Source organism: Ostrinia furnacalis, unplaced genomic scaffold (genome assembly GCF_004193835.3).
Source record: "Ostrinia furnacalis isolate ACB-3 unplaced genomic scaffold, ASM419383v2 OfSCF5816, whole genome shotgun sequence".
Taxonomy (NCBI): domain Eukaryota; kingdom Metazoa; phylum Arthropoda; class Insecta; order Lepidoptera; family Crambidae; genus Ostrinia; species Ostrinia furnacalis.
The window spans coordinates 388175-402658 of record NW_021136055.1 but is presented as its reverse complement, the minus strand read 5'-3'; the positions used below and the strand labels follow the sequence as shown (position 1 = coordinate 402658).

Here is a 14484-nt window from a genome sequence, read left to right as displayed (position 1 = left end):
ACATTGCTTAACTGGAGGGATGTACTGGGTGATGCTGTGCCTCCAGCCGCCCAGCTCCACGAAGTCTGGCAGGGTCGTCGCCGCAAAAGTGATGGCGACTGTCCCTGTGGGCTGACGGGAGAAACCTTCAGTTGTGGTGTCTTTGCGGAAGAATCTGCGAACGCTGATAATCTTCTTGCTACTGCTCAACATGGTAAAGATTTTTTTGTTATTGTACTTTATAGGCACATTTCGAATTATCCCCGTGGTTTCGGTGGATGAAGCTGGAATGCTGGCTTTGAACTGATTATCACTTAAGAAGGTTTTATTATTCAGTAGTGCATTGGCTAGACCTGGCTTTTCAAAGTAGACTCCTATTTTGTACTTGTTGAGTGCTTTCAAATACTTAACGCCTTTATTGTACCTTCTCAGAACGTTGGAAAGAGATAATAAATCTCTGTTACCAATGGGCCTCTGGCTATCAGATGACTCTATGAAGACTACGAATTCAAAAGCTGCAGAGTCCTCTGGGTATAACCTGGTGTAGTCAGTAACATAATACGGAACAAGGACACTTCCCTGACCATCCTCCACCTCGGAATCTGATGAACTGGTATCGCCGTTGCTGCGATCGCCCGGATCCAAACCGGTGACCTCCACTTTTTTCCTTTTTTTGCTACCCCTCCCCATCGTCTTAATAAACTTTCCTAACAACAAAAATCTAACAGATTTAGTTTAATTAATTTAAAACTTTCGGAAGCGCGTCTTTCCACTTCGAAGTTTCCCGCCTTTTTCTCAATGTTTTTTTTTTGTTTCAACAACCTACACAAATCGAGGTATAGCATAGCAACCTTCTTCTTGCCGTCCCATCCCACTTGGTCCCACTTCATAACTCGTCCCACACTCACATGAAAATGGCACAAATCAAGTCGGCCTCGACGAGTATTGTCAAGAACAAAAAAGAAAAAGAAGAAGAAATGTGAATCATCAGTATAACTATATGGTTTCCAACATGGCAAAAATTGGAACCAGCGATCCGGTATTGACAGTGGCGCCCCACTGTCAATGTCATCGATAGGACAGTCCAGTATTTTGGAACTATAGATGACCCACGCTGAACTGTCCCACCAAACTCAATGACAGGGGGGCGCTACCATCGTTTAACTATATGGTTTCCAACATGGCAAAAATCTGAACCAGCGATCCGGTATTGACGGTGGCGCCCCACTGTCAATGTCATCGACAGGACAGTCCAGTATTTTGGAACTATATAACGTACACAGATATGGATCCATATCTGTGGTAACGTAACGTAGCATCCCTAGTATTTGTTGTTGTCAAACTTGTCAATTTCTGTGTGTCAAACAGTGTCAAATGTCATTGTCTGCCAGTGTTGCCAGAAGGTTACTTTTGTAACCTTTTTGGTTACTTTTGNCATCTAAATTCAAATACGATAGATAATTATGCAGTTTATTAAGTAGTACATTTATTTTGCTTGTTAACGTGGACAAATTTGGGCCTTGAGTATATATTGCTAAATCATCTGCAAATTGTAAATTACATATTTGGGGATCAGGTCCCAAAATTTCATTTAGCCTATGGATGTATATAATATACAATAACGGGCTCAAAATACCTCCTTGACAAACTCCTTTGAAAGAGAGTCTTGGACCATATAATTTATTATTAAGTTTAACATGTACTAAGCGATTATTTAAAAAATTATGTAACCAGGCCACAATTTTAGTTGGAAGACCTAATGAAGAGAGAATCGATGATAACACAGTAAGATTGACATTGTTAAAGGCACCGACAATATCAAAGAAAACGCAGATTAGATAGTTATTTTCTTTCAAAGCCTTTTGTATATCTGTGTATAAACAACCTAAACTTTCACGAGCGGAACGCCCACGTCTGAACCCAAATTGATTGCTTGGAAGCAAATTATTACTTTCTATGTAAAACTCCAGACGCTGTTTTATCAATTGTTCAAAAATTTTACCTACACACGACGTTAGAGCTATCGGACGATAAGAGTCTGGACAATTTTTATCTTTATTCGGTTTTAATATGGGAACTAAGCAGTCAGTCTTCCATTGACCTGGAATCAGATTTTCCTTCCACAAACTATTAATGATAAATAGAAATTTTAATAGGTTTTGTTTATTTAATTTTTTTAACATTTTGTAAGAGATAAAATCCAAGCCGCAAGCGGTGTCCTTTCGTGATTTGATCGCTGATATAAGCTCAGTAAATGTAAACATGCTTAACAGATAAGAATTTGCATTACTTGCTGTATGATTAGTGAAATCTAATGGTGGCGATTCTGCATGGTCTGGAGTGTATTTCGTAAGAAAATCATGAACCCAAAGCGGACAAGAATCGTTCTGCGAAAACTTGCAATTATTACTTTTATTAAATTTACGTAAAGTATTCCAAATATGAGATATGGGAGTAACTCTATTTAAATTAGAACAAAATTCTTTCCAACTCTCAATTTTTTCTGTATTAATAACACGCTTTTTCAGGGCTTGTAATTTTTTAAAATGTACATAATTTTCAGGAGTAGGGTCATTTTTGAATTGCACGTAAGCTTCTTTCGAGTTTTGTACAGCATTAGCACAGCGATCATTCCACCAAGGAACCGAAAGACGTTTAGACTTTATAACTGACGATCTGTGTGGAACGAAACGTTGAGATTGACTTTTTTTATTTGAGTTTGGCATTGACATATTTACAGCTGACTTGATGATGTCACAAAAGTTGTTGTACAATTCCAAAACATTGCTATTAGACACTGTAAAATCATTCAACATTTCATTGACTAACTTTGAGTAATGTTTCCAATTAACTAGTTTAAGATTAGGATGATCAGGGATATCAGTACCTGCTGGCATGTATGTTAGACGTGGTTGCGATGCAGTTGGTAATAGTTGTATTGAGGTTATGGTGGGTAAATGATAACTACCAAGTGGATCATCGTGCACTTTCCAGTCACAGCATAAAGCTAAACAGGGGCTCACCATAGTCAAGTCGAGTCCGTTCGGTCTCCAGACATGTGTTCCCACAGTCGTGGCCTGCTTATCATTTAATAAAACTAAATCACAATCATCTAAACTATCTAAAATATCTCGTCCTCGACTGTCTACAGTGTTACAGCCCCATATGGTATGATGGGCGTTAAAATCTCCAGCTACAATAACTGGCTTTGGCAAACTTACTATTAAATCTGAAAATTTCTTTATATGAAATCTAGGTGTACTATTAGTAGGACAATAAACTGAAACTATTGTGTATGATTTATTATTGATTGTGATTTGAACTGCTAAGTTTTGTAATGAGTTATCAAAATAAGTTTGAAGTCTACAATATTGAATTCTTTCATGAATCAGAATGGCTACTCCATTATGATCATTTCCACAGTCATTTCGCTCTATTTTATAACCTTTAACCTTAAATTTGTGAGTAGGCTTAAGCCAAGTCTCAGATATTACAGCAATATCTATACAATTATCATAAATAAACTTAGTAAATAAATTGCGATTGCACAGAAAGCTCTGAGCATTCCATTGAACTATATTTATTTGGTCTTCGAATTTGATGAATTAAAATTTTTACTGAAAGTGTCTGTAAGAATATCTAAAATGTTTTTGGATGAAATAGTTGTGTTGTTGCTTTTATTTAATGTTATAATTTTAACTATTGACTCTATTAAAAGATTCATTACCGTTGCATCAGAGTTCAATATAGACATTAAGTTGTTTTCAGGCTTTGATAAGTATTTATTATTTGTTCTTAATTCTGGAAAGGTTTGTTTACTAGATATGTCTGCATAAGTGGGAGCTTTAACAAATTTCACTCTATTTTCTTGTATTTTCTTTTGTTTTATTGGACATTGTGCTGAAATACTAATATGGTTTCCTTTGCAATGAGAACATACTGCATTTTCTTTAGGAGTTGGACAATCTTTATAATTGTGTCCATTACTGCAAATTGAGCAACGTTCCTCGTTCTTACAATACTTGGAAATGTGACCATACCTCTGGCAGCGGTAACATTGCTTAACTGGAGGGATGTACTGGGTGATGCTGTGCCTCCAGCCGCCCAGCTCCACGAAGTCTGGCAGGGTCGTCGCCGCAAAAGTGATGGCGACTGTCCCTGTGGGCTGACGGGAGAAACCTTCAGTTGTGGTGTCTTTGCGGAAGAATCTACGAACGCTGATAATCTTCTTGCTACTGCTCAACATGGTAAAGATTTTTTTGTTATTGTACTTTATAGGCACATTTCGAATTATCCCCGTGGTTTCGGTGGATGAAGCTGGAATGCTGGCTTTGAACTGATTATCACTTAAGAAGGTTTTATTATTCAGTAGTGCATTGGCTAGACCTGGCTTTTCAAAGTAGACTCCTATTTTGTACTTGTTGAGTGCTTTCAAATACTTAACGCCTTTATTGTACCTTCTCAAAACGTTGGAAAGAGATAATAAATCTCTGGTACCAATGGGCCTCTGGCTATCAGCTGACTCTATGAAGACTACGAATTCAAAAGCTGCAGAGTCCTCTGGGTATAACCTGGTGTAGTCAGTAACATAATACGGAACAAGAACACTTCCCTGACCATCCTCCACCTCGGAATCTGATGAACTGGTATCGCCGTTGCTGCGATCGCCCGGATCCTTTCTTCTTTTTTCCTTTTTTTACTACCCCTCCCCATCGTCTTAATAAACTTTCCTAACAACAAAAATCTAACAGATTTAATTTTATTAATTTAAAACTTTCGGAAGCGCGCCTTGCCACTTCGAAGTTTCCCGCCTTTTTTCCACTGGGGAGGGGAAGTGGGGATGGAAAATGACATTGACGTTTATTTATTGAACCACAGATAATACCACCGACGACTAGACGACTACCGACCATGAAGCTAAAGATAAAAATGGAGGGCAGAGTTGGAACAAAAACTTGAGTCAAATACCTACTTATATCTATCTCGCTCTCTGCGGCCCTACCTCTCTTTTTAGTGTGAACTGTAGTATTGCTATCTTCTGANTTTTTTTCCAAAAGGTAATGAATGATGAATGATTGTCTATGGCTCCAGGGATTGCTCGAGTTGAGCATAGTTAAACCGTGGTTAAATTGCTGGCTTGTTTGGAGCCGAAAAATATCTAGTTAAAATTGAGTAGTTCGAAGACAGTATTTCTGAAAGTTAAGTCTAAGCTGGTTGTATTGTAAGTTAAATGTCTGTTGATGCAAGTTGAATGTAAATCTTAGTACCTAATGTAAAGCCGGAGGTCTCCAGCGCGTGTTTTACTCTACACAATCAACAAAAACATGTCAACATCCAGAATTTTGTTGAATGCTGAAATGTTTTTGTTAATTTTGTAGAGCAAAACATGCGCTGAAGATCCGACCAATCCGGATCCGGATAATAAGATTAATAGTAAAAAGTGCAGTAAATAAAATTAAATATCACTTGAATATATCACATGACAATATTAAATTACACCACTAGTACTTTCGTCAGTGACAGCTGGATGTCATTAACAGCTGATTGACTTTATAACCTCTCCGCTTGCTGTTTTTATCCAATTTTTATATAATATTGAGCTCCTCTCACAGTAAATTATGGAAAAATTAGTAAAATTTGGAACTACTATTCGAAATAATTGGAAAAAATCTGTAGTGGGTGTAATTGCACTTTACTATGGAGCCGCTACCGCCAAGGAAAAAATTGAGTAAGTTTATTGAAAAAATTTGTTCTTACTAATAACTCGCAAGAATCATATTACTAAAAGCTTTTTTTCAATTGCCAGGATCAACATCCTTATGCGGGCAGCATGCAAAGAAGCTGTTCGGTATGGGGACTCACTAATCCCCATGGAGAGGAACCCAACTTTAGTCACAGTTATTCTGAATCCAGTAGCAAATAAACGTAAAGCCAAAAAAGACTTCGAGAACTACTGCGAGCCTCTGTTCCATCTCGCTGGGCTACAGTTGGACGTTATTCAGACAGCTGCTGAGGGCAATGCTAAGGAAATAGTGGAAAGCCTTAAAGGGACAGAGGCTATCATTGTGGCAGGAGGTGATGGGACTTTGTCTGAGACAGTAACAGGTAATTTACACAAAAACAATAATAATTTCAATTTATTCGTGAAATTTAATTTATAAAATTGTTAAACCTAACAATTTCACTATTTTCAGGTCTTTTGAGAAGAAATGATGATGCCAACCAATTTCCCTTGGGTATTCTGCCCCTTGGTCGCACAAACGCATTTGGCAACTCCCTGTTCCCAGGTGGGGATGGTGTTGAGAAGGTCAAACAGCTTATACAAGCTTGCATGGCCATCATAGAAGGCAACACAGAGTGGAAAGATGCTATGAAGATTGAACCTATTCCTGAGGAGAATGAGGAACCCAGCAGGCCTATTTATGCCTTGACCTCATTAGAATGGGGAGCATTCAGAGATACATTTGCAAAGAAAGACAAGTATTGGTTTTGTGGTTCACTGAGAGAATATGCCTCATTTATTTTTAATGGTTACAAAGACTCACTCTCTTGGAATTGCAGTGGAGTGATCAAATACACACCCCCTTGCGCAGGATGTAGTAACTGTGTTCAAAAGAAGCCAGAGGTGAAGAGAAAATGGCTGTTTTTCATACCGAGCACACAAGCAGCACAGCAACTTGACAGCTCCAAGGTAGAGAACCCAGAGTGCTCCATTTCCCAGGAACTCTGTTTCAAAACTTGCGACTTTAAAATACAGCCATATAAGATCCAAAACCATTTGCCAGCGTTGGGGATTATGCTAGGAAGAGGCTCATATTCATACACCGAGTTTGTGTCTGAGGGGTGGGACCGTATTAAGAAGAAAGGCAGTCAACCAGACGTAATACCAGCAAGATCTGTCGAACTCATCCCTAACAAACACACAAATGAAGTAATGATTGAAATTGATAAAGAAGAATTCGAAGTGAAGCCTGTGAAAATAACATTGTTGCCAAGAATTGTCAAATTGTTTTGTAAATCTGGATTAAATACTATTTAAATGAAATCTCAAGTGAATTTTTTCATTTATTAGCATTGTAATAAAATACTGTACAATAATAATATATTAATATAGGCAGGCAGTTGTAAAAACTGATAAATGCCTGCATCTAGTTCCCTGCATTGATTAAATTAATAATAATTACAAAATATTCTGTCTTGTATACTCCCAAATGAAGATAGCTGCTGTGACATGCACATTTAGAGATCTGACGAATCCTTGCTGCGGTATTTCAACACAGTAGTCCATCATTGGCAAGAGGTCACAGGGTATGCCTTCTTTTTCATGCCTGAAAAAAATATATCAAAAAGAAGTTGTATTAAAATAGTAAATAATCTTTAAACATTAAAAAAAAAATATGCTTAAATGTATCAAGAGGAAATAATCTTGGACTGGATTGGAAGCATCTTGTTCTTTTGCAGGAAGAACATAGGATTGGCATTTTGTAGGTTTTGCTTCATAACTTCAAAATACTAATTTTATTGTAACAACCCGGTTAAGGCGATTAGNATCGTCTTAATAAACTTTCCTAACAACAAAAATCTAACAGATTTAGTTTTATTAATTTAAAACTTTCAGAAGCGCGCCTTGCCACTTCGAAGTTTCCCCCGACCACCTTGTCTTTTGTTTAATTTCTTGTCTAATTTTTTAAAGTTATTCGAATTTTAAATTATCGCGCGGCGGGGGATAGAGAATGTCAATTTAATTGTTCGAATTTCAAAACAGTTTTTCTCATCTCTGGTTCCTACCGCTGCAACTCCTGTGTAGCCAGGATCTACAGCAAAGAGTCAAAACTCGTAAAAGTTCACCAGTTTTCACCAGTATTTTGACAGTCAAAATCTCGCTGGACGTTCAGAAGTCGTTCCATTGAAAAACAATTCCAAATCCGTATTCACGAGGGTCATTTCGATAGAACGATTACTCGATAGGATTGCAATTTAGCGATTTGTTGTCGTTGAAGTTTTGTTACGTGAATGAATAAGGCTACAGTTCAGTGTTGTCGCGTAAAAATTCAAAATATGAAATAATGTACTCGTACCAAGCATTACAGCTTTGCCGTAAGCTCCGCGGAAGACATTAGCCTGCGCTCGCCCGTATCAGGGACTTAACGCGGCAGTTAAATATTTATGTTACGGTCAAAGTGATAAATGTGAAAATTATGAATAATCGCCGGTTATTATGAATAATTACCGCATGATTTGGCAAAAGTGATTAATATGAGGTCATTTATGTGTGTATAAAACTAAATAGGCGGCTTAGGGGTGGCCCAAGGGCCACCCCCGCCGCACCTTAACCTATTTTTCACTTTAAATCAAAATCATTATGTTATAGGCATCATGGAAAAGTAATATTATGCAAGAAACATTCCAAACTCATTATGCCAAATTATATTAATATATGATATCAAAACGTTTAAAAGTTTGGCTATACACGAGCACGTACACAAGATGTTGTTCTCTTTTATGATATTTGTTAGTACTAAGGTTGAATTATTACTGTTAAATGTGATTAATTTATCACTTTTACCGCGACTGTCGGTTATTATTCATAATAACCGGTTATTATTAATAATTTTCAATTTATCACATTAACCGTAACATTTATACAGCAGTGTGCAGGGCGCATGATTTCTGTCTTGTATTTTTAAGCGGTTTTTCATGACCTATATGAGGGTGGTTAAAATTGATTTACCTACATTTAATAGCGAACCAAAGCCAGTAAAAAATAGAGACTTAGGCTGGGTTGCACCATCTTACTTTAACTTTGACAAACGTCAAAAATCTGTCAAACTCCATACAAAAAACACCGGTTATCGTTATATTTACGGTCAAAGTGAGGTGGTGCAACTCAGCCTTAAACTGTCAACGAAATTTGAGTCTTCTTGACAAAAAAATCAAATAATTCAAGCTACTAATAGCGCTGAATTTAAATGATACCTACAAGTAGGTAAAAAAAAATGCCATATCTGCCCAAAGCATCTGAGAGGGTTCAATCGGACTGGCTTCACGTGCTTTTCGAAAAACTTTGGAGATTTCTTTGTGTTCAATAATAATCCTAACGAAACTACTGAGAACCTCTATGTCAAGAGAGTCCCACTCTTACGACTGGACCACAGAGACAAAAACCGTAATATAAAATAATCTTCCAGCCACATTCAAGCAAGATGTTGACGCCGTAAGCCCTAAGCGCTGCGGAAGACATTAACGCGCGTATCAAGGGCCTAACGCGGCGGTTAAACATTTATACGAGTGTGTACCCGCCCTACGTATAATCTACGATTTCCTGTATTCATACCGTCTTCCGGGAAGGGCACAAGGGTAAGGTTTTGACTTGCTAAGAGACCTAGAAGATCCGAACTACAACACGAGTTGCCGATTCGAATCTTTTCTTTATTAGAATAATTAATATTTACGGGATTCCTACCATGTACCTTTAAATATTATTTACGAGCCTTCGATATTTCGGCACTTACTTTTCTTTGTTTTTATTACTCCCATAAGGCCCGATTCGACCAAACTTTTATCCGAGAATAACTCCTGGTATAACTGGCACATTGTATAACAGTTTCAGTATGCGAAATATGTCTAAACTGACGATTTATTCTGAGATTAATATTTACTCTTGTTTATAATCCACCCTTAAGTCATGCAAGTGAAAGTTTAGTGACTCATTCAACATTCTTCTTCTTCCTCGGTCCCTCACTGATGAGGATCGCGACCACAGATAGTGTTCCTCCACAAACTGCGGTCATAAGCTGTGTGGACCGCACGATGCAAACTCCCGCCCACCGTCTTCCTCACCGCGTCCGACCATCACGTCGGTGCCCTGCCCATTACAAAGATAATAATATATTTAGTAAATGGCATGAATTTCCATTTTGAATCAATTTAGTACTTTGTTAAAAAACTGTTCTTACACTTTTAAGCACTTCGCACTTATACGAGTAAAAACCTAAACAACCCTTCTAGTCGAAGTTACTTGCAGCACTCTTCAGAATGCGTAACAAGAGTTGTTCGACTTCGAAATAGAAATATTATCGTGAACAGGAACTTTAAACTCTCCACCTGAGCCAACTTCCAGATTCAAGCGTCAGACTTCGAGCAACTTCGAAAATTACGTAAAATTGTGTTGAACAATTTTGCGTTAAGTGAACTTGGGAGATAGTAAAGGGTATTTTTGCGTTAAGTGAATTTTATAGATGTGACGACTACATAAAACTCTAGCTAGCTTTTCTTGACTTCATCATCACCATCCAGGTCATTTATGCTCATTTTCAACATTAATCCCTAATTTTTAAGTGACTCCTATGAAAACAAAAGTCCTATTATGTGATCCCTAATCACTTAAAAATAGGGATTGATGGTGAAAACGGGCAATAGTCTCCATTGAATTTTAGGCACAGATACAATTAAGTCCGCAACCTATATTATGACCCGAGCATGTTGATGGAAAATGTTTTCAGTTGCAATGTCCGTACTTATAGTCGGTTAAAGCAAACAACGATATCCTTATTTTTAATTTCAAGCCTAATTTATAAGAAAAACAACTCGTGATCAAGTAAACACTTGCTTTGACAACTTTGTATTCGATTGCACATCAACGTAAACACTGTGACATCTTATGCGGTTGCAATAGGGTCGAATTTGCAACGATATAAATGACTGTATACTACTACCGAAACAATTAGATAAAGTGAGCTGTCTCCCTGCCACAAATCTACGTTATTACCCAAAGGGTGGTGATAACAGGACCAAACAGAACCTTGACTTTTACTATCGTACGCATTTGATTGCTGCTACGCAGCTACGTGCCACTCTGCAATAACTTCGTGCTATAGCTAATCTACGGTTATGTACGTAGTGTGGGCAGGCCCCTCACTAGGTGGACCGACGATTTGGTGAAGGTCGCGGGAGGTGCCTGGATGCGGGCGGCGCAGGACCAGTAGTTGTGGAAATCCTTGGGGGTGCCTTAGTCGAGCAGTGGACGTTATTTGGCTGAAACGAACGAACGGTAGCTAATCTCTACATTTCTATAGCACCCGTTTGATTCAAATTCGAATCTTTTGGTTGAGTTGTGAAAAGGTAAATGGAGAGATGTATTTCTTATAAATGAAGTCCGCTTACCTAGGTTCCACCATCTTACATACCTACCTAAGTCTGGCGCTATAGCAAGAATATAAATAGCATTGTTGAGTTTCACAGTAGTAGGAGGTAAGATAGCCAGTTATTCTGTGGTTGAGGATTCTGTGAAGCTCACCTTGACCTTCGGCCATCATTTTCCACCAAGATGCAGAGCAAGAATTTCCTCGTCCATCAAGTGAGATGCAGACCAAGAGTGTCTTCGATGTGGTATAAAAATTGAAGAATGAGAAATCGTCTGATTGAATCTATTTGATAGATCTCCGCTCCGTGGTATATTCTCTTTAGTCTGTAAATATAGTCCTATAGCCCTTGATATTCCGATCGGGTCCATCGATAGCCGGTATAAAATATCGAGGGCCTACGTAAAAGGGCTCATTCCACACTCCGGCGTCGTAACTTTTTATGATCCATCGCGCTTTATTCGAAACACGCACTGCAAGTTGATTAGTGGAGGTGTTATGTTCCGACGGTATCTAAACGATGTCCATTGTCAGCTTTACTCATCTCTTTCACTCATTCTAAGATAACGACGTAGAGAGAGACAGGTAGAGCTGAAAATACAGCAATTGCGATAGTATGCCGCAGAGGTTGATCGGTGGCGCAGTCATCAGACGAGTATTAAACAGCCATATAACTTGAGAAGATAAGGATTTTCTTTTAATTTAGTTTGGTATAGTCGATACTAAAAATACATTTAACTTGCAAATGTATCTTCTCTTAATATGGTCAATGTCTCATTATTGAGTTTTCCCTCAAAAAAGGAATTAGATGGATGGTAAAAGAAATTACCTATTTCTTTCTTTAAGCCATAACACCTATGCTTATGACCTGATTTTACAAGGCGCTGGCCTCAAATAACCAGACATTATGTAGTACATAATGTAAATATCATTCACNCCTAACAACAAAAATCTAACAGATTTTGTTTTATTAATTTAAAACTTTCGGAAGCGCGCCTTGCCACTTCGAAGTTTCCCGCCTTTTCTTCACACGTCTTTGTTACACAATTTGAATAAGGATGTGTTGTCAAATTGTTGGCCACTTTGGGTGTCACGAACTATTTGATGCTGACTGTACTATTTCAATTACTTTATGTGATTGTAATAAATAATAATTATGTTGGCCCATTTTAATAGCTTTTTTGTAATTTATCATCTGTTTAAGGGGAAAAGAAAAAAATATTGCTAACTTAATTTTAATACAAAATAAACTATTAATACTCTACTATCACATGGAATTGATTGCAACAAAAATTAAATATAATTACATACATAACTATTAATAAAATGTCAAAGAGAAAACATGTATTTTTGGTCTTTATTTGCAAGTGCAATGATTAAATTGAAATTAACAGTTTTTTTAATGTAATCTGAACTAATCTGTATTTTTATTAAGTTGTATTTTTTTCAATAATAATAACAGATTTTACAGTTTTTTTTTTAAGTTAATAAAGGTATTATTGTTACCAGTTTATTTTGTAAACAAATACCCAATTTCATTTTACTCTTTGATTTTCAGAACCTTCACCTTTTCAAGGTCTGTGTACGGTAGCATTGCAACCGAAGAGGTTCTCTTAAAACTATGTTCGAACGTAATGACAGCGATCTTTTTTGGCATAGCCACAATGACCGTGTGACCCTCCTCAGCCTCCATTACATCGACCTGGATTATCGGACACATACTGAGAACTGGGCAGTCGTAACGTTCCATAAAGTTGTACTGTTTCACCGGTTCAGACTTAAAAATATCGAATTCACCCCCACAGTATGGAGCGTAGTAAATACGAAGCACTCCCCAGTTTGATCCAACGAAGTAAACGTCACCGTAAGCTCGGATAGTGACTATATCTCGCAGAGGGCCTTCTGGGATGCTGTGGTTAAATACGTACATCCATTGGAAATAGATCCTCCAGTCTAAGTTCTCTAAAAAGTTGAAATCTCTCAACACATGCAGTACGTTTGAGCTCGCTCCGAGTGACTGGTTATACACTAACTTACCAGCTTGTACGGAGTAAATATTCTTCTCAAACGTCAACACATTCAGTCTATCGGTGTAGCCCAAGCACATGACTCCTTCTTCGGACTGTTTAATAAGATCACACGAGATGTGTGTTTTTTCAAAATTGCAAACGAAGATTTCATCGTCCAAAGTCACGAAGTACATCTCCCGTTCCAATAGTAAGTAAGCTTTGACATTGTCATACGTGACGTTGGCATGAAACTGTGGACATTGTATGGTTTTTTGGACAACGAATAGCTGTAAATGATAACTGGAGATGACTATTGTGTTTGTGTTTTCAGAAAATCTTAAATAATCACCGGTGATCGGGCTGCGTTTGGCCAATTCTAACGTTTCGATGTTGTAGTACACGATGGCTCCTCTCGTGTGGACTGCGAGAATCCCTTCCTTCAGTATTGTGAAGTCGCGAATTTCATCACGTAGTTTTGCAGCTGATGCGAACTCATCTCTCACTTCTCTTGCAGAACTCAGTTTAGGCCATAAAGAAAGAGACCTATAGATGTGATACCAAAGGAGCCCACACCTGGATTTGTAGCGAGCAGTTTTGTAAACTCTGCTGAAGTCTTTCTTGCAATAATCCATCCATAACGCATCGCTTTTCGTCAAACTGTCGACAATTACTCTGAACCGCTGACATATCTGGCGACATTTCGTGAGGTCTCTAGCTGGGAGATACGTGAAGATTAACAGCAAAAGTTCAGTTGGAAGTTTAGTAAAGTAGCAAGCCATCGAGCTCTCACCGGCTGCCAGCCACTTTCGGTAATTATGGTATTGGCTGTTATAAGCCGCGTCGAGCCACCGCCTGTAGTTCACGTACTGGTAATGCTGTGTGCAGTTAATGCCGCACAGCTCAAACAAATCTCATAATATGCATCGCCTCTTCGTTCGGCTGTTTCCAAAATCTGGTAACAACAATACACAATTTGACATACTGCGTAGATCACAGAAAATCGGGCGAGCGACCGTCCGTCCGAGGCCGACCGAAGCAAAACATAGACTAAAAAAAAGTTTTCAAACTTTTCAATAGTGATGTTTCTAGAAACGATTCGATCCGAGTGAATTTAATCGATTATTTGTGAAGATTTTCCATAAAAATGAAATTAGATTTTGTAGTAGGTAAGTAAATAAAATAAATAAGAAAATACATCAATAGTGAATAATAATTATGAAAGAAGTTAGTGAATTTTTGATTGGAAGGTGTAAATGATGTCACGATAAAATAAACTGTGTTGTCGTACCGTGTAAATCGACCTTCCATTTTTTTTTAACTTTTAGTCTATACCATCCTTTTTTTTTGGTCTTCCT

The 14484-nt window shown here is 37.8% G+C and overlaps 1 protein-coding gene across 1 annotated transcript; it reads left to right on the top strand.

Moving 5' to 3' along the window:
- The first annotated feature begins 5495 nt into the window (after positions 1-5495).
- Positions 5496-7030, top strand: Mulk (acylglycerol kinase-like protein Mulk). The gene is made up of 3 exons (XM_028316605.1): positions 5496-5707; positions 5786-6084; positions 6174-7030. The coding sequence occupies exons 1-3, from the start codon at positions 5598-5600 to the stop codon at positions 7016-7018; spliced, it is 1254 nt and encodes a 417-aa protein (XP_028172406.1). The 5' UTR covers positions 5496-5597; the 3' UTR covers positions 7019-7030.
- Positions 7031-14484: the final 7454 nt, after the last annotated feature.